Source organism: Schistocerca serialis, chromosome 3 (assembly GCF_023864345.2).
Source record: "Schistocerca serialis cubense isolate TAMUIC-IGC-003099 chromosome 3, iqSchSeri2.2, whole genome shotgun sequence".
Classification (NCBI taxonomy): Eukaryota; Metazoa; Arthropoda; class Insecta; order Orthoptera; family Acrididae; genus Schistocerca; species Schistocerca serialis.
This window is the reverse complement of record NC_064640.1, coordinates 76,483,591-76,504,172: the sequence shown is the minus strand read 5'-3', so window position 1 is coordinate 76,504,172 and position 20,582 is coordinate 76,483,591. Positions and strand designations below refer to the sequence as shown.

Here is a 20,582-nt window from a genome sequence, read left to right as displayed (position 1 = left end):
AACTTCTTTGATCAAAAAACAAAAACCCATATTTCATGGTTTAAAGATGTTAACAAAAATCTGCAGGAGTTGGGAATAACAGACAAAGACCTAGAAAACAGATATAAATTCAGGGAAAAGGTCATGGGTTTCCAGAAGAAACACAAAAGAAGAGAGGAGTGACATGGAGAGAAGAAAGTAGAGGACAACAGAGAGCAAGAATGAAGAAGTATTGGAAAGCAAATAAGTAAAATAAATTTTTAAAAAATCATGTCATAAATTAGCTGTATCATGTGATCCTGGGCTGGCCATATTTAAATAATAATATTTACCATGTGATTTTTTTTGTATTTGTTGTTGAAGTTCAACACATTTGTGCAGGATGTAGGGGAAAAAAATCAATTCTGCACAAAAATTTCTGGTTTTGTTCATCATCAAATTCTAGTAGCTTATAATTTAACACATTTTAGAACTTAAGTGAGTTTTTAACCACAGCCAAACACTTCTCTTCCCTTTACAAAGCTTTCTTATTATTATTTCATTAACTAATCAGTTTATTTATTTATTTATCTACTGAATCATTTTCATGATACAGGACTTTTTATACTGATACAAATATGAACCAAACGTATATCTTAAAGCAAATGATTCATCAGTTTTCAAAGAGTTCCAACATTATAAAAGAGGGAGTAAACATATCATAAGCCTTTTAACTTATGTAGTTATTTAATCTACACTGACTTTCAACACATTAAAAACAATTTTGTTTTAAATTACACTGCTAACTCAAATAAAATTACCCCCATAATATTTCAAGTACTGTAAGTAAAAGCTTCCTGGAGGAGTATACTGATCTAGATAGCTTATTATTCAACATTGTGCCTGTACACCTCACACTGCCATGGCATATACACTGAGGTGATATAAGTCATGGGATACCTCCTAATATATTGTCAGATCATCTTTTGCCTGGCAAGTGCAACAACTCAAAGTGGCACAGACTAACAAGTTGTTGTAAGCCCCTGCAGAAATACTGAGCCATGCTGCCTCTATAGATAGCCGTAACAGTGAGAGTGTTGGGGCTCGTGTCTGGCGATCTGGGTGGCCAAATAATTCACATGTCCTTGGAGATGGAAATGGGCTTCATCTGTGCACAAAATGTTCTGTGGCCATTTATTGTTCACTTCCATGTGTCCAAGCAATTCCTGAGCGAATGTTTATCTTGCTGGTAGGTCATCAGGAAGCAATAGCTGAATGTGGGTGACTTTATATGGATAGCAATGCAGGATGTTTTGTAGGATTTTATGCACTGTGCTCACAGGTATGTTAAGGATTTGGGCAATTCCCTATGCAATGCATGTTTGTGCACCACCACTCGAACCCTCCTGCAATGCTGTGGCCACATCTTCGACAGAAGATGTGTTATAATACAACTTCTGAGCCCTTCTTATGTACGGTTTAGTTAGCAGAAAGCTAAAACTCCCCTCGCCGTCTGCTTAAATTCCTTAGCTTGTTGTGGGCTTTAATGATCGTGTACTGTAAGCCCTTCGGTTCCTATAAAGTAGAGTTCATATTTGTGCTTTACATTCCGAACTCTTATTGTTAGCTAAAGGTTTTGTTTTGTACTTGCATCTGTCAGTGTACAATACACAGTATTTACATTTATTAGTGTCATTTAGATTCGATACATTGATGGTAGCAGTTTTTATAGTAAGCATGCACTTTTTGGAGAAAGCGACAGTGCGGAACTGAGTCGAATGCCTTTCGAAAGTCGAGAAATATGGCATCAACTTGGGAGCCGGTATCTAGAGCCTGTTGTATATCATGCACAAAGAGGGCCAACAGTGTCTCGCATAACCGCTGTTTCCTACAACCGTGCTGGTTTCTGCAGATGAGCTTCTCAGAGTCTAGAAAGGTCATTATGTCTGAACACAAAACATGTGCCATGACTCTACAACAAATAGATGTCAGTGAAATTGGCTGGTAATTATGTGCATCCGATTTTCTACCCTTTTTATAGATAGCTATGACCTGGGCCTTCTTCCAGTCCCATGGAACTTTCCGCTGTTCCAATTATCTCTGATAGGTGATGGATAAGAATGGTGCTATATTTGTAGCATAGTCAACATAAAATCATACGGGGATGCCATCTGGTCCGGATGCCATCTGGACCAGATGCCTTTCTGGCGTCTAAGGATCTTAACTGTTTTACAATCCCAGATACACTAAACACAATGTCAGCCATCCTTTCGTTTGTTCGATAATTGAAAGGGGGAATGGTGCTGCAGCCCTCTACCATAAATTAGTTTTTGAAGGCTAGGTTTAGAATTTCAGCCTCCTGTTTATCATCATCAGTTACATTAACCATACTGTCAGCAAGAGAAGGTATTGAATTATATGTAGCGCTGATAGATTTTACGTACAACCAAAATTTTTTATGGTTATTTTTAGAATCTGCAGATAAAATATTGCTTTCAAATTAGTTAAAAGAATCTCCCCTTGTCCCTCTGACAGCTGCTTTCATTTTACATAATTTCTGTTTGTCAGCGGGGCAGTGACTACATTTAAAACGACTGTGCAAAATTCTCTGCTTTCTCACCAACTTCCTAATATGTTTGTTGTACCAAGGTAGCTCCTTTCCCTCCCCTATACTGAACTGATCATTGATAGGAAATGGTTATATTCGGCTACTTGGAGACCAGTTGCAGCCATGCGAGGGCTTCATATTCCCAAAAAAACAATATATTTTTATGGATGACAATTTACCATGACACTGGGCCACAATTGTTTGCGATGGGTGTGAACAACATTCTGGACAATGAAAGTGAATTGCAGATTATGGGCAATGGAAAATCCTCACACACATCTACCCATACCACTTCATTCTAAAAAGATGACCGCGTGATGCGATTTGATGGCATCGTTTATTGTTGAACTGTATTTTTGTCAGGTGGCAAGTAATACAGGTCACTTTGCCTGTGTTGTAGCTGGTAAACACTATGAGAGTCTTTTGCAAACCAACATCATTAGAACCCATCAACTGTGTGGATGTGTGGGTAGAATCATTTTTATGAATATGAGGCATGAATATGAGGCTCCTACACACACTGCGCAGCCAGTATAGTAGCTGAGTCAGAGGCACTTTGGAAATGCTAGGATTATCAGCCATCACTTCCCTACAGCCCAGCCATTAAGATCACTTGATTTTAACCCATGCGATTTCTGGATGTGGGTCTACCTGAAAGATGATGTGTTTAGTGCTCCAATTACAAATGCAGCCAAATTGAAGGCACACAGTGTGCAGTGTACTCTGAATGTAACAAACGGGAAACTCCGATCTGTTGTGGAACATGCTGTTTCTTGATTTTAACTTGTGGCAGAACACAGTGGACAGCATACTGAAAATGTCTTGCCCCCAGTCAATTAGAAACCAATATCACTTTGCTTCTTATGCAGTTTTTGGCCCCAGGACAATTAGAAACCAATGTCACTTAGCTTTTTATGGTGTGACAACTAAAAACTAATTTTTCTCACCCGATGTGGTATGACCTTGCCATGGTGGATGGGCTTACCTAATTAACAATGCCACGAGCTTTGACTGCCAAACTTGTGCAGTCATGCACATTGAATCAGTAAGGATGGTGTAATGTCCAACTCAGACCATTGCCATCATACTGCCATTCATCTGTCATCTGTAGCCAAACCCATTTATGGTAAGACGTTTAGAGTGCCAATGTTGGTAAAATTTTCGTGTCCTTTTCCCCGCATCAGCAATATGCTGTTCAAATTTGATGTCATTCTCAGCAGTGGTTCTCATAACAGTGTTTTGAAACTAGAATTTTAGTTATGGACACCCTGTACTTCTTGTATTCACCTGAACAAAGGGACATACTCAATCACCAACAGATTGTGTAGTGTTCCGATCAGTTCACCATATTTTCTCATCATACCACCACCTTCAGCTATTTCTATCATGAAATGATGATAACTCTTACAGCAGTTACCTCCAACTAGTGCAACCTCAAGCTGTTTTCTCCCAGTAGCTCACCAAGTGTTCTTACCTATCAGTCTGATGGTGTTCCCCTATGTTAGCTTTTATTTCTCAGAATCTACTGTAGCACCAAGTCTGTCCATCACTTGTTCACACTTCTGGCCATGTTGCCAATTCATTGTCACTTCAATGAAACTGTCATTTCCTGGATGTTGTTGACCTTTGCGACAGATCATGGCATCAAAAATTGAAATATTTCTTTTGCCTTTCAGGAGTTTCCCCATAATTATAGTTTTCATAAGTGCATAAATCATCTTTTTCATTGACAAGCTCTTTCTGAAAGAACCTCACATTTTCAAGCTCATTCCCCTTTCTTTTGCTGGGCTAACCTCTGATTTCCCTTTGTGTGAAGCATCAAACCTTGATGAACTTTGATATTAGTTCTAAGTTACAATTTGAACCAGCCTGTATACCAGCAAGAGCACTTATGCCCAGTAACAACAGGCCTGGGTTTGTTGAATAAGGGTGACAGTTTGCCTTTTGGGATGATCTTTTTTTAATACAAGGGCATGCCGGAAAGTAATGACACCAATTTTTTAAAAAGGGAAAACACGTAAGATTTCTTAAATATAACAGATGTTATTAACATTCTAAATCTTTACTCTTTGTATCAACATATTTACTTTTCAACTTAGTCACCCTGGAGATGAATACATTTCTCCCAACGAGCGACCAGTTTGTTGATACTATTACTGCAGAATGTTTGATGTTGACGGAGCCACAACCTCATCTCCGTTTGCACAGCTTCATCACTATCAAACTGAAGCTCTTGAAGGTGATATTTAAGTTTTGGAAACAGATGAAAAATCAGGTGGGGCCAAGTTGAGATTGTATGGACGATGACCAATGAAGGTGAACTCAAAAGCGTCTGACTGTTGCAGATGTTGCAGTGCTCCTGTGTTTCCGGGAATTGCATTGCTGAAGGAGAGGGTGCACCATGTGTGTATGAACTCTTCAAATTCAAAACTTGATTACAGCATACTGTTTCCAATGTCCTGACACATACACTACAATTCGGAGCCTCCTAGTGGCAGAGGGCTGCAAATGTGTGGACACAAAGAATAAAGATATAGAATGTTAATAATGCTTGTTTTATTTGAAAAGCTTGGACAGTTTTCATATAAAAAATTACAAGGCATTGCTTTTCAGTATACCCTTGTACATGTTCTTGGACAAATTATGTACACAACTAGTTTCAGCTTATGTGCCACTTTCAAATGTTTACATATTCTAGTGTCAATAATAGCACTAAAAACCATGATTAACATTCACACTGAGCTGCTCACTAAATATTATGAAAAAAAAATTTTAACAATATACCCAACAAGGAAATGCCACAGGCACAAAGATTACACCAAACTTACACAATGTGCTTCTGTTCATGGCAGTTTATAAACTGTCAATGCACTTAAAACGGAAGTAGCCATGTCCCCAAACAGCTTCAAAACCATGTCAAATGGTAGCACATCTTGTTGAGTTTGCTGCTATCTTGCTGTCTTCAGCACCTTGTTGCTGCGTACACTGTTACATGCTGTTTCATAACATGTAATTTAGACACTGAGCTAACCAGAACTCGTGATTCTTAATGCTCATATTGGTACTAGAATATAGGAACACTTGAAAATAATATAATAAGCACACCACAATATAAAATTAATGATAAGATACAACAATTCGATTCTACACAGAGTACGCAAAAGAACTTGCCCCCCTTCTAACAGCCGTGTACCGCAAGTCTCTAGAGGAACAGAAGGTTCCAAATGATTGGAAAAGAGCACAGGTAGTCCCAGTCTTCAAGAAGGGTCGTCGAGCAGATGTGCAAAACTATAGACCTATATCTCTGACGTCGATCTGTTGTAGAATTTTAGAACATGTTTTTTGCTCGCGTATCATGTCGTTTTTGGAAACCCAGAATCTACTCTGTAGGAATCAACATGGATTCCAGAAACAGCGATAGTGTGAGACCCAACTCGCTTTATTTGTTCACGAGACCCAGAAAATATTAGATACAGGCTCCCAGGTAGATGCTATTTTTCTTGACTTCTGGAAGACGTTCGATACTGTTCCGCACTGTCGCCTGATAAACAAAGTAAGAGCCTACGGAATATCAGACCAGCTGTGTGGCTGGATTGAAGAGTTTTTAGCAAACAGAACACAGCACATTGTTATCAACGGAGAGACGTCTACAGACGTTAAAGTAGCCTCTGGCATGCCACAGGGGAGTGTTATGGGACCATTGCTTTTCACAATATATATAAATGACCTAGTAGATAGTGTCGGAAGTTCCATGCGACTTTTCGCGGATGATGCTGTAGTATACAGAGAAGTTGCAGCATTAGAAAATTGCAGCAAAATGCAGGAAGATCTGCAGCGGATAGGCACTTGGTGCAGGGAGTGGCAACTGACCCTTAACGTAGACAAATGTAATGTATTGCGAATACATAGAAAGAAGGATCCTTTATTGTATGATTATATGATAGCAGAACAAACACTGGTAGCAGTTACTTCTGTAATATATCTGGGAGCATGCGTGCCAAACGATTTTGAAGTGGAATGATCATATAAAATTAATTGTTGGTAAGGCGGGTGCCAGGTTGAAATTCATTGGGAGAGTCCCTAGAAAATGTGGTCCATCAACAAAGGAGGTGGCTTACAAAACACTCGTTCAACCTATACTTGAGTATAGTTCATCAGTGTGGGATCTGTACCAGGTCGGGTTGACAGAGGAGATAGAGAAGATCCAAAGAAGAACGGCGCGTTTCGTCACAGGGTTATTTGGTAAGCGTGATAGCGTTACGAAGATGTTTAGCAAACTCAAGAGGCAGACTCTGAAAGAGAGACGCTCTGCATTGTGGTGTAGCTTGCTGTCCAGGTTTTGAGAGGGTGCGTTTCTGGATGAGGTATTGAATATATTGCTTCCCCCTATTTATACCTCCTGAGGAGATCACAAATGTAAAATTAGAGAGATTTGAGCATGCACAGAGGCTTTCAGACAGTCATTCTTCCCGCGAACCATACGCGACTGGAACAGAAAAGGGAGGTAATGACAGTGGCACGTAAAGCGCCCTCCGCCACACACCGTTGGGTGGCTTGCGGAGTATAAACGTAGATGTAGATGAACAAACAACAACCACCACTGTTGTCTCATCTGAAACAAACTTTCCCTCATCAAAACAAGACATAATCACAGAGAGAGAGAGAGAGAGAGAGAGAGAGAGAGAGAGAGAGAGAGAGAGAGAGTAGACAGATGTGTAGCATGGACACTCATAATGGTCACAGGAGTTCACTTTGTCACCAAAGTCTTTAATATTGTCAAGAAATATAGAAATATTTTGTAACATCACATTACTTGGGTGTTGGCATTACCTTTTTAACACGACACTGCTTTACTAGGCATGGTCCTGCCAAAGGTGGTACGCCATTACCTTCCTCCAATCTTTTCAAATAACTTACCTATCTAGTTATACGGCGACCTTTAGTTTAATGTGATTTCTGAATCGCAGTGCAAACTTTGACAGAGGTGAAAGAAGTGACAAGTGATGGCTAAAAATCTTAGGACTAACTGGTGATCCAACCAGAGCCCTTTAGATTTGTGGTTCTTTATCCCTGACCCCCATCTACAACAACGTACTTTACTAGAAAGGTGGAGGAATTTGGTGAAAGAACAATAATATTGGTATTTATCTACACACATATCACCAGTGTTATTTTGCCCTAATAAATGAGAAACTCTGTACTTTGAGGAAGTATCAAAATCATTAGGGTTACTCTGGAGCTGGTGTATTTTAAACTCTGACATAATTAATCATGGAATGTTAACAGTAACTTCCCTGTTTACAGATGTTACCATCCCAAACTATGAAATTTCTGAATGGTAATTATTCTGTTCTCATATATCAAAAATTTAAAAAAAAATTACTTTGTTTAACGTTAGTGGAGCTAATGTCATCACTCTGTTATTCCTTAATATTTTTATTGCTTTGCATATTTCGTGACAGTATACTCATCTAATGAATCAAACTGTTTGCAGAATACTATTTTGGATTTTTGTTTTTGGTAGTTTTACAAACAATATGACTTCACTTTTATTGTAGACAATTACCTTGGAGGAGAAAATAAAGGAAAATGATTGTGTATTTAATGTACTCTACTCTACTTTTGACTTCTTTCCACACTTCCAATTTGATGATAATTGTTGAATTGGGTAGATTCAACCATCTTTGTGAAAACTCTCCAATCCTGAGACAAGAGAGACACAAATTTCCAGTTCTCTTTTGCAAGTTATCTTACATGCCACAAAACAAAATGAACACGGTAATCAAAGTGGTGGAAAGAGGCTGAAGATTATTAATGTTGAACTGAAGTCACAACAGAAAGTGCAATAGCACAGAAACCTAAATTTGGATAGCTGGGCATCTGTTTCATACCCCCATGTCGCTTCCATGATAATCAAGTATCTTAATCACTGTGTCACCTCACTACGTCGAAGCAAAGGAAACATTATAATTTTTTATTGCAAAAAGTTCTGAATTCCATAATTTCAAACCCATAACACAAACCCTGAGCAAAAGTTTAGTACAACTTTTTGAGAATTTTAATTCCTGAAAAATCCACTTTTTTCTTTAATTTTCTTTAAGACACTGTATAATATATTAGATGAAATATTTACAGGATATTCTGAACAGTTTATGTATACCCGTGTCAAATCTACTCAATTCTGATGGAGAATACGTCAACAAATAGCCACAAAAGCCTCAACAATTTTCAACTGCTCAAATTTCTAAATGTACTGCAAGCACAGGTCAGCACACTATCATTCCTTGTGTTTAGCTTAAAAGATTCCAAAGCATCAGTCACCTCAACACTGCAGTATAGCAGATCATATTAGCCATTTCAAATATATTTTTCTTCCTTTTCTCCTTTCTTATATTCCAATACTCTTAGCTGCTACAATTTTTATTTTATTTTAAGACTGTTCTTACCTTCTTAACCTTCATAATAGCACAACATTCATTATGAGCTTCACACACACATATATGCAATATCAGCACACACACAAATTCACAACCACTAGCTCTCGAACGCATATGAGCATGCACACATAGTTGATTATAATTATACTGTAAACACAGCATCAGTATTTACCTTTGCAGTAATCTTTTGGATCTTCTTGCTCATCATCATCTGAACCTAAAATTTCATCTGGTCCAACGCTAACATCAGTCGTTAATGGGCTTCTCGGCTCTGACCTATAAAATAAAGAACAAAACTAAAATTAATAAACTGATTTAAATGCAATATAACACCACACAAAGATATGTGGGCAATTAAAAGTAGTAAGAAAAATTTCGTTACTTTAGTAGCCACAATGAACTGAGCAAAAACCTCATCACATGAAACACTGAGGTGTAAAAAGCAAGTTTTGTGCCAAATACATAACCAAAAAATGGGAAAATTTTAATTCCCTTTCTTAAAGTAGTGTACAACAACTGCTTACAATGTCTTTCAGGCAGTGAACACCATAAATTAAAACAAACTGGCATTATTTTCCACATTAACAATGATAGTAACCCTTTCACTCCCCCCCCCCCCTTTCTATTTCCACCTCAGTGAACAAATAATGTTAATAAAAGGATTACTATAATATTGCAACATTACATACAACTGCTTTATACGTTTGCCCCTGTGTCATGGAAATTTCTTCAGATATGGGCACTTATGCAAACCATTATCTAATCAGCACACCTCTTAGGAGTCTGTGAGAGGAATTCAGAAGCACAGTGTATTAGTTTTTCTCTAACAATGGCAAATCTGAAATAAAATGATGTCATTCTTCATAAAAACAAACCAAAACATTTTTTATATGAGAAATTCTTATCATGCTAATTAAAACATTTGACAAAACCCTACCCATCAAACTGGCATGTGACCAGGAAAAATATGTGAGGTAGCACATAAAAATCATCTGAGAAATGGAACTGATCAACAGTAAACTTTGCTAATTGACCCAGGTAGCAGAATACATTACTGATAGTAATGAACAGCCAGATTTCTGAACGAAGTTACTGCAGCCAGTTTCCAACTTATATTTATTAAAACTCTAAGAACTCTGAGAATCCCCCCCCCCTCCCCACCCCTTATTTCTAAATAACTCAAAAACACAAAAGGGTGTAACATGCAGTATTGTAATGAAATCCATGCAAGTCCTCTTGGATGCTGCATTGGTTTGGTACACCAGTTCTATTCAAGGTCCCTCCTCACACACAGTAGAAAACAAATTTAAGCATTAATTTTGAAAATGTACATTTTTATCTTTAATATACTTTGTTAGATGCACGTCATCTTTTGTATACTTGCTGATGGCCATACCTGTTCAAAAATTTAAAAACCATTTACATTAGCTGGTACTGACAAAACTCCCCATACATTTCAATAATATTTGCCTTACTGTTGCCAAAATTACATGTTTATCACTGAAACATGCCATGAAATTGTGCAGAACATGGATCCTGATTATGTTCCTCAGATGAACTGCACTTTAGGCAAGAGTATTCCTCACTTTTCTTACATATTTACGCTATAACCAACAGTACAAACATTACTGTTTGCTGAAAAGACTTAAAAAAAGCACAAATTTAAAAATTTATTTTATTGCCTTTCTCCAGCCTTCGAACTGGCTGACCCAGCCAAGTATAGGGACACCTGTAGGTTAAGGTTGATTCCAAATGTTGATGTGAAAAATGCCATGTTGCACAACAACTCCGCATTTTTCCCATCAAGAAACATTGCCAGGGGTGAAAGAAGTGATGAGTGACAAAAAAAAAATCCTATGATTGACCAGAGATTGAATCCGAAACCTTTGGATCTGTAATCTGGCACTTCACCACTTAGCCACCAAGCCAACCTACATATAAACAGCACTTTGGTATTTCATTAGTGAATAGCCCTACACATTTTGATGGCGTATCATTATTAGGTCTTTTACCTTTATTTTGTTTCCATGGTGGCAGTTACTGTAGCGAAGTGCCACTTATAAAGCATGCAATGTCCTTCTGTAGGGAGAGAAAAAACTGAGAATCACTGCACTTACAGACTGCGGGCAGCCAATGAGACTTAGGATCTTTCTGGATGAGAAACTACAGAAAGTGCACTCCTCCATATTGTTACTGTATTTTAGTGGTGGTGAACTGCAGTTAGATGAATCTGATAATTGCCTATAGCAACAAATCTTAAGGCTTGGCAACATGTAAGATGTCACCACATTCCTCCATCCCCCCCCCCTTCTCTCTCTCTCTCTCTCTCTCTCTCTCTCTCTCTCTCTGTCTCTCTCTCTCTCTCTCTCTCCCCCCCCCCTGCCCCCCCTCCACTTCATTGCTGTAGAAGTACTTTGGTGGCAGCACTGCTGGCAGATTTTCACCACCCTCACTCTTTAAAAGACACAGATGACTTTTTGAAGTATAGGAGATGATTTTGTTGTCAATTCAGTACCATAGCTATCAGCAAACTCTCAAAGCATTTTACAGTTTGCTATAAACCTAACACACACACCAGTTCAAATAAAGCTGTGCTACAGTCAATGCAACCTAACTCTTTTCTTTAAAATGAACTGCAAACAATGTATCAGCAGTAAATAATCCAGCTCAGCTGTGAACACATTAAATGTCAAGATCTTCATAAGCATTCCATATATGATGACCACAAGTGCCGTATCTCATGAAAGATTATCAGCTCCTACAATGCCCTTTCAATCTCTGTCAGTGATGGAGTGTCATTAACTGTGAACAATTCTGAAGATCTTCCCAAATTTCCAGAATAGGGTTAATAATATGTTGTACACTGGTCCCATTTCTTGTGAAAAATACTGGGGAAAGTTTTCCTAGGGGCATCTCTAATAGTCATATGCCTCACAGGAATATACCTGCCCATAGCAAAGGTGTCCAGCAGCAAACATATAATTAACCATGAACTGAATGGATTGATGGAGATGAAAATGATGAAGTTGCAATGAAATGCAATGGTATCAGTGCAAACCATTCAGATATGCTGAACCTGAAATACGGTGAATTTGTTTCCTCAGTGGTGCTATTCCACATACCTATGAGAGTAGCTTTGATAGTACTGTTCAGAAATCATAGGTGGAAACATCACTGACAATGAGGGTCTGTAGTAAGTAGGAAATCTGAGTTCGAGTCCCAGTCTGGCAAAAACTTCCAATTATCACTACAAATCCACATAATTATAACACGAAAACAACAACTGAAAATGCAATCCAGGTTCACATGCCATTGCAACTTGCCACTTGCAGCAAAGTGCTCAATTGTGATTAGTGAAGGTAAACTGCTATATATTTCCATCAACAAGACATTGTTTAGTTCCTTTCCCAATGGCAAGTATAAATGAGGTGTAGTTAAAAAGACCACAACATAAAGTCTGTGTTTTTAACTTTGCAGTTCATTCAACACTAATTAGTTACAATAATAAGGTATCCTCCCATTCCCCTATCAAACAAATGCTCTTGTAATGTTACACAAAGATGCATCAATGGTAGAGATTATGTTAGTGAAATAGCCAACTATATCCTGAGTTCTAACAATGGACTCTGATGTAGCTGTAGGATATCTTAGTAACCCTCTGAAGCAGCTGTTTCAGAGATTTTATCAATCAATAGGCTGGATGAATCCAGACAATAAAGATCTGATTTGTATCAGTTTCCAGTGTACTGACCACTAGTCGAACAGGAAATTACAAGCAGCCGACATCATCTAACAGTATTAGAATATATTAAAAGACACTGTCTTCAATGAATATTAGAGTAGGAACTAAAATTTGTGTCACCAGATAACAATGTCGAAAGGGAATTTGAGAATGTTAAACAAGTGATTGGAAAAACGGCTCTAGAGGTACTGGGGACTAAGAGTAAGCATCTATGCATCCTCCCATTCCCCTATCAAACAAATGGTCTTGTAATATTACACAAAGATGCATCAATGATAGAGATTAGTTAGTGAAATAGCCAACTATATCCTGAGTCCTACCAATGGACTCTGATGTAGCTGGATGTCAGATGTATTAATGTCACAGAAAGACTGAAACAAGAATGCAGTTTATTACCCATCTCATTCAATTTATACATAGAAGCAGCTCACCAAAGATGGAAGGGCAGTTGTGGAGAAATGGGAAACATTGGCACTGATGTCAGATAGCCTCTCATGTTTATTTGGGAAAAGAAAAATTTACACAAAAATGATTATCAACTAAATACTCTCACGACTGACCAAATTACAAGACAGTAAATCAGGAGTTAAAAAGAATTAAACCATAAAAGAACAAGATGTGGGAACATATATGCCTCCACACTGAGTTTAAATGGGTGGATCACAAACAACAAAAGTGTGGAGGACAATTACTAATATGAAGAAGACACCTGTAAACAAAGCAGTAGGCAATTTAATTCCTTTAAGGGAATGGAAAAAATAATATATAGATCTTCTAATTAGACAGGCAACAGTACCCAAGAGAGGAACAAGGTATGACTGAAGAAACTGTCTCAATGTGACTATTACAATAGAGAAACTGAAGAGAACATTAGCAAAAATGAAGAATGGCTGAGCACCTGGACCTGGAAATATTCCTGTGGAGCTACTGAAAGCTGGAGGACACCATTTCAAGAAAAGAATAATGCAACTTATGAATAACTATTGTAAACAGATTGGAATTTCACCTGGGTGGAAAGGATTATATATGGTTTCCATTTTAAAGAGGAGAACTGCATAATGAGCTGCTTATGTGGCAAGATTATGTATGAGAAAACAGGACAGAATGTTGGCCACCATATTGTAGGGTGGGTTTAGAGAAGAGATCCTGTAGAGAATGTATTAACTTCACGGAAGGACTGAGACAAGAATGCAGCTTATTGCCCATCTCATTCAATTTATACATAGAAGCAGCTCACCAAAGATAAAAGAACAGTTGTGGAGAAATGGGAAACATTGCCACTGATGTATTGGTGTTTTCATTAAATTTTGCTGATAATCAATCCACTCTACCACAAGATGAATATGATCTGGAATTCATTATATGATGTTTATATCAGGAATACGACAAATGGAAACTACAAATGAGTCTACCAAAAACTGAATATCTGATAGTGAACACTGACACTAGATTTGAAGTACACATCAATGCTGGAACAGTGATGAGTAGAAAATTTTAAATATTTAGGTGTATATAATTACAAAAGCCCCCCCCCCCCAATGAACCATGGACCTTGCCATTGGTGGGGAGGCTTGTATGCCTCAGCGATACAGACAGCTGTACCGCAGGTGCAACCACAACGGAGGGGTATCTGTTGAGAGGCCAGACAAACGTGGCTCCTGAAGAGGGGCAGCAGCCTTTTCAGTAGTCACACGGGCAACAATCTGGATGATAGACTGATCTGGCCTTGTAGCACTAACCAAAACGGTCTTGCTGTGCTGGTACTGCGAACAGCTGAAGGCAAGGGGAAACTAAAGCCGTAATTTTTCCCGAGGGCATGCAGCTCTACTGTATGGTTAAATGATGATTGTGTCCCGTGGCCTCTTGGGTAAAATATTCCGGAGGTAAAATAGTCCCCCATTCAGATCTCTGGGCGGGGACTACTCAGGAGGACGTCATTATCAGGAGAAAGAAAACTGGTGTTCTACAGATCGGCGCATGGAATGTCAGATACCTTAATTGGCCCGGCAGGTTAGAAAATTTAAAAAGGGAAATGTATAGGTTAACATTAGATATAGTGGTAATTAGTGAAGTTCGGTGGCAGGAGGAACAAGATTTCTCGTCAGGCGAATACAGGGTTATAAATACAAAATCAAGTAGGGATAACACAGGAGTAGGTTTAATAATGAATAAAAAAAATAGGAGTGCAGGTAAACTACTACAAACAGCATAGTGAACACATTATTGTGGCCAAGAAAGAGACAAAGCCCACACCTATTACAGTAGTACAAGTTTATTTGTCAACTAGCTCTGCAGATGACGAAGAGATTGATGAAATGTATGATGACATAAAAGAAATTATTCAGATAGTGAAGGGAGACGAAAATTTAATAGTCATGGATGACTGGAATTCAATAGTAGGAAAAGGAAGAGAAGGAAACGTAGTAGGTGAATATGGAATGGGGGTAAGAAATGAAAGACGAAGCCGCCTGGTAGAATTTTGTACAGAGCATAACTTAATCACAGCTAACACTTGGTTGAAGAATCATAAAAGAAGGTTGTATACATGAAGAGGCCTGGAGATACTGGAAGGTGTCAGATAGATTATATAATGGTAAGACAGAGATTCAGGAACCCGGTTTTAAATTGTAAGACATTTCCAGGGGCAGATGTGGACTCTGACCACAATCTATTGGTTATGAACTGTAGATTAAAACTGAAGAAACTGCAAAAAGGTGAGAATTTAAGGAGATGGGACCTGGATAAATTGAAAGAACCAGAGGTTGTAGAGAGTTTCAGGGAGAGCATTAGGGAACGAATGACAGGAATGGCGGAAACAAACACAGTAGAAGAAGAATGGGTATCTTCAAGAAATGAAATAGTGAAGGCTGTAAGAGGGTCAAGTAAGTAAAAAGACGAGGGCTAGTAGAAATCCTTGGGTAACAGAAGATATATTGAATTTAATTGATGAAAGGAGAAAATATAAAAATGCAGTAACTGAAGCAGGCAAAAAGGAATACAAATGTCTCAAAAATGGGATCGACAGGAAGTGTAAAATGGCTAAGCAGGGATGGCTAGAGGACAAATGTGAGGATGTAGAGGCTTATCTTACTAGGGGTAAGATAGATACTGCCTACAGGAAAATTAAAGAGACCTTTGGAGAAAAGAGAAGCACTTGTATGAATATCAAGAGCTCAGATGGAAACCCAGTACTAAGCAAAGAAAGGAAAGCAGAAAGGTGGAAGGAGTATATAGAGGGTCTATACAAGGACAATTTACTTGAGGACAATATTCTGGAAATGGAAGAGGATGTAGATAAAGATGGAATGGGAGATAGGATACTGTGTAAATTGTTTGGCAGAGCACTGAAAGACCTAAGTCGAAACAAGGCCCAGGGAGTAGACAACATTCCGTTAGAACTACTGACAGCCTTTGAAGAGACAGCCCTGACAAAACTCTACCACAGCAAGATGTATGAGATAGGCAAAATACCCTCAGACTTCAATAAGAATATAATAATTCCAATCCCAAAGAAATCAGGTGTTGACAGATGTGAAAATTACCGAACTATCAGTTTAACAAGTCACAGCTGCAAAATACTAACACAAATTCGTTACAGATGAATGGAAAAACTGGTAGAAGCTGACCTCAGAGAAGATCAGTTTGGATTCTGTAGAAATGTTGGAACACATGAGGCAATACTGACCCTACAACTTATCTTAGAAGATAGATTAAGGAAAGGCAAACCTACATTTCTAGCATTTGTAGACTTACAGAAAGCTTTTGCCAATGTTGACTGGAATACTCTCTTTCTAATTTTGAAGGTGGCAGGAGTAAAATACAGGGAGCGAAAGGCTATTTACAATTTGTACAGAAACCAGACTGCAGTTATAAGAGTTGATGGGCATGAAAGGGTAGCAGTGGTTGGGAAGGGAGTGAGACAGGGTTGTAGCCTATCCCCGATGTTATTCAATCTGTATACTGAGCAAGCAGTAAAGGAAACGAAAGAAAAATACAGAGTAGGAATTAAAATCCATGGAGAAGAAATAAAAACTTTGAGGTTCACCAATAGAATTTTAATCCTGTCAGACACAGCAAAGGACCAGGAAGAGCAGTTGAACAGAATGGTCAGTGTCGACAGGAGGATATAAGATGAACAGCAACAAAAGCTAAACGAGGATAATAGAATGTAGACAAATTAAGTAGGGTGATGCTGAGGGAATTAGATCACAAAATGAGACACTTGAAGTAGTAGATGAGTTTTGTTATTTGGGGAGCAAAATAACTGATGATGGTGGAAGTAGAGAGGATGTAAAATGTAGACTGGCAATAGCAAGAAAAGTGTTTCTGAAAGTATTTGTATGGAGTGTAGCCATGCATGGAAGTGAAAAATGGAGGACAATAGTTTCACAAGAAGAGAATAGAAGCTTTCGAAATGTGGTGCTACAGAAGAATGCTCAATTTTAGAGGGGTGAACCACATAACCAATGAGAAGGTAGTGAACAGAACTGGAGAGAGGAGTAATTTGTGGGACAACTTGACTAGAAGAAGGGATTGGTTGGTACGACATGTTCTGAGGCATCAAGGGATCACCAATTCAGTATTGGAGGGTGGCGTGGAGGGTAAAAATCTTAGAGGGAGGCCAAGAGATGAATACACTAAGCAGATTCAGTAGGGTGTAGGTTGCAGTAGGTACTGGGAGATGAAGAAGCTTGCACAGGATAGAGTAGCATGGAGAGCTGCATCAAACCAGTCTCAGGACTGAAGACCACAACAACACCAACATTGACAAAAGTGGGCTGGTTAATACAAAAGTAAAATACAGAATGCTGCAAGGCAGAAAAGTAATAGGCTGTATGAATTCTTTTGGTGGGACACCAACAACAATAATGAAACAGTGGGTAGGCCAATGTTTGAATCTGTCCTATGCTATGAATCAGAACTATGGCTTTTAAATTCTGACCTCAAAAGACAACTAATATCTGTGAAAATGGATTATTTACAATGGAGTGCCAGAATATCAAGAACCATGAAGAAAACTAATGATTACGTTAAGAGCTAGAATGAGGGCAAATGAAACAGTGATAGACAGAATTGAAAGAAAACTCATTAAAGTGGTATGGGCACTCGCTGGGAATGACAGATCATAATGGGCCAAAGAAAATTTTTGAATGGAAACCATCTGGTAGACATAAACATTTTTGGAAAGACTGCATCTATGAAATAATGGCACATCCTGTGTACACAAGGAGGATGCCCTGAATAGAGAGGTTTGGCAGAAGATTACAGGGTACAGTTAAAAGTTGTTATTAATTGAACACTGTGTTAATTAATCCTGTAATAATAAGAGTAATAACAAAAGACAATTTCTGACATGTAATTCCCAACAAGTCCAATAACATGTGGATATACAAAAATCATGCTGCAAATTCACATTCTTCACTTTCCATGCGGAGAGTCAGTAGTTCACTGTGTCCGTGAGTCATCAACAGCTTCATACACAACTGAATCAGGGCACACAAGAAACCTACTAGTATCAATACTGCAGTAGTACATTTGTACATTAAAAAATACATTTCAGCTCCTTCCAATATGTGAAAAATGAATGCTGTCTTCAAAGAGGAGGAGGAGATGAGTGTTTAATGTTCTGTCAACAATGAGGTCATTAGACATGGAGCTTACACTCAGATTAGGGAAGGGTGGGGAAGGAGATGGGTAGTGCCCTTTCAAAGGAACCATCTCAGCATTTGCCTGAAGTGATTTAGGGATATCAAGGGAAACAAATATCAGGATAGCTGGACACGGGTTTCACAGTTATCCGCCTGAATGCAAGCCCAGAGTGCTAACCTCGCTCAGTGTCTGCAAAGAGAAGCAATCAATTTTTCTTCCCATGTCACTCATCCTGTGGATGCCATCACTTGTTAAATGAAGGTGATCTGAATGACTTGATAACAAATGCAATTGGGAGGAGCATTTCACACAACTGCTAAAGCGCCTAAAGAAATCCTTTATTGCAGTGTTGCTGGAGTCAGACATAGGTGACACAAAAAAACTAAAAAGCTAGCTTATTTTGCTTACTTTAATTCCATTATGTCATAATGGGTAATTTTTTGGAATAACTCAGCAGTCAAAGTTAAAATTTTCAGAGTCTAGAAGTGCGTAATATGATTTATTTGTAGTGGGAACTTAAGAAGGTCCTGCAGAGGCCTGTTCAAAGAACTGTGGATGCTAACAACTGCTTCTCAACATATTTATTCCATATATGTTTCATATATATAATATATATCTTTTTCAAACAAACAGCTTAACTTGTGGAACCAGTACTGGAATAAGAATAACCTTCACAAACTAACTCACTCACTCTGGTCCTGAAAGGTGTCCATTATCCAGAATGCGTGTTTTCAGTAAATTTTCTGCAGCCATAAAGAGCTCAACTACTAATAAAAGTTCAGTTTATGATGAGCCTAAAGGCTTTATTGATGGCCAACTACTCCAACTCCACTGATGAATTTCTGAGTAGAACGAACTGATGTGCAAGTAACATGAGTGTTATCTTTGACGTACTGTAACCTAAGAATTATCATATACACCTCAGTGTACTGTAAAGTAACATGTATTCTGACAAGTTTGGTATTACCATTTAAATGAAAATGTGTTTCAGATTTTTTTAATTGTTCTTCATCCATGAGGGTAATTTCACTTGGGATCTGTGGAAGGAAATTAGTCACTGGCATTCTTATCTATCTTTTTATCTATCTATCCATCCATCCACACTATAGGTCTATGAAACAAAACAAACATCTACATCAATAAAGACTGATTAAATAAAATGTACTGAATAGTGAACTATGTTTTTTTAACGCATATTGTGGATTCTTTCTTTCCCAATTTTGTGACTTTTACTGATTGTTCCAACATTTACACTGCTGAGAATGAGACTAATAAACCAGATATAGAAAAATTCAGCATTTAAAAATGCTTGTAACAAAACAAGATCTAGATTGCAATAAATTATTTATTTTTAATTGCAGTAAGTGGTTTCAGTCTATATGACAGTCATCAGACCAGAGGTTCAGAAGATGCAAGGAGAAAGTACATAAAGCTGCTGAGCACCAACTAGTGCCTGTCACCAATTGCAGGTACCAGTAGGTGCTCATAGCAGCTCGATGAACCCGCTCCTCACGTTATCTGAGCCTCTAGTCTCAAGGTGGTCATATAGGCTGAAATTGGTTAATGTAATTAAAAAAACTGAAGTATTGCAATCTAGATTGCTATTTTGTTACAAATGCAATGTACGTTTGCTGTGGTTTGTAAGCAATGTCAAAATTTTTCTACGGCTATTAACTATTTGCCTGCAGGAAATCAGAAGTGGGTCTGCACTAATCTCTCTGTACGTAGAATGAAGTTTGAATCAAGTTCACCAACACAGAAACTGGAAAATAAAAATAAGTGAACATATAGAATACATACTGTCACATTGTTTTAATATAGTTACAAAAGAGTGGTGCTTTAACAGAGTGAAGTGTAAGACAATATAGGAAGTAATATAAAAAGAGAAGAATGCAAATAAACTAATCGATAACACAGCCATGTTGAAGTGTGTGTGAAAGATCAGCTGACAAAGTGACACATTGGTTTGTGGAGCAAATATCTTTTGATATTCTGGGGAATGAGGAAGAGTGTAAGGTTGGGGGTAAGGATGACATGCAAACTTTACAACAGTGAATATGTGCAAACTGAATTCCTGAGAAAACTAAAACATGGCAGTTACAGTACAAAAAACAGTATTATATCCATTGATACTTCAGTTACTCCTTACTTGAACAATTTTATATTTATGAATGAAGTACTTAACTGG

General features: G+C 38.1%; 1 protein-coding gene across 3 annotated transcripts in view; it reads right to left on the bottom strand.

Moving 5' to 3' along the window:
- The window catches only part of LOC126469739 (SRSF protein kinase 3-like), a 385,641-nt gene that overhangs the window by 221,459 nt on the left and 143,600 nt on the right, over positions 1-20,582 (bottom strand). For all 3 annotated transcript variants that reach the window (XM_050096946.1, XM_050096947.1, XM_050096944.1), the window contains one exon: positions 9,176-9,279. In XM_050096946.1, the coding sequence (XP_049952903.1) occupies positions 9,176-9,279 (104 nt within the window). The remainder of the gene's footprint in view (positions 1-9,175; positions 9,280-20,582) is intronic.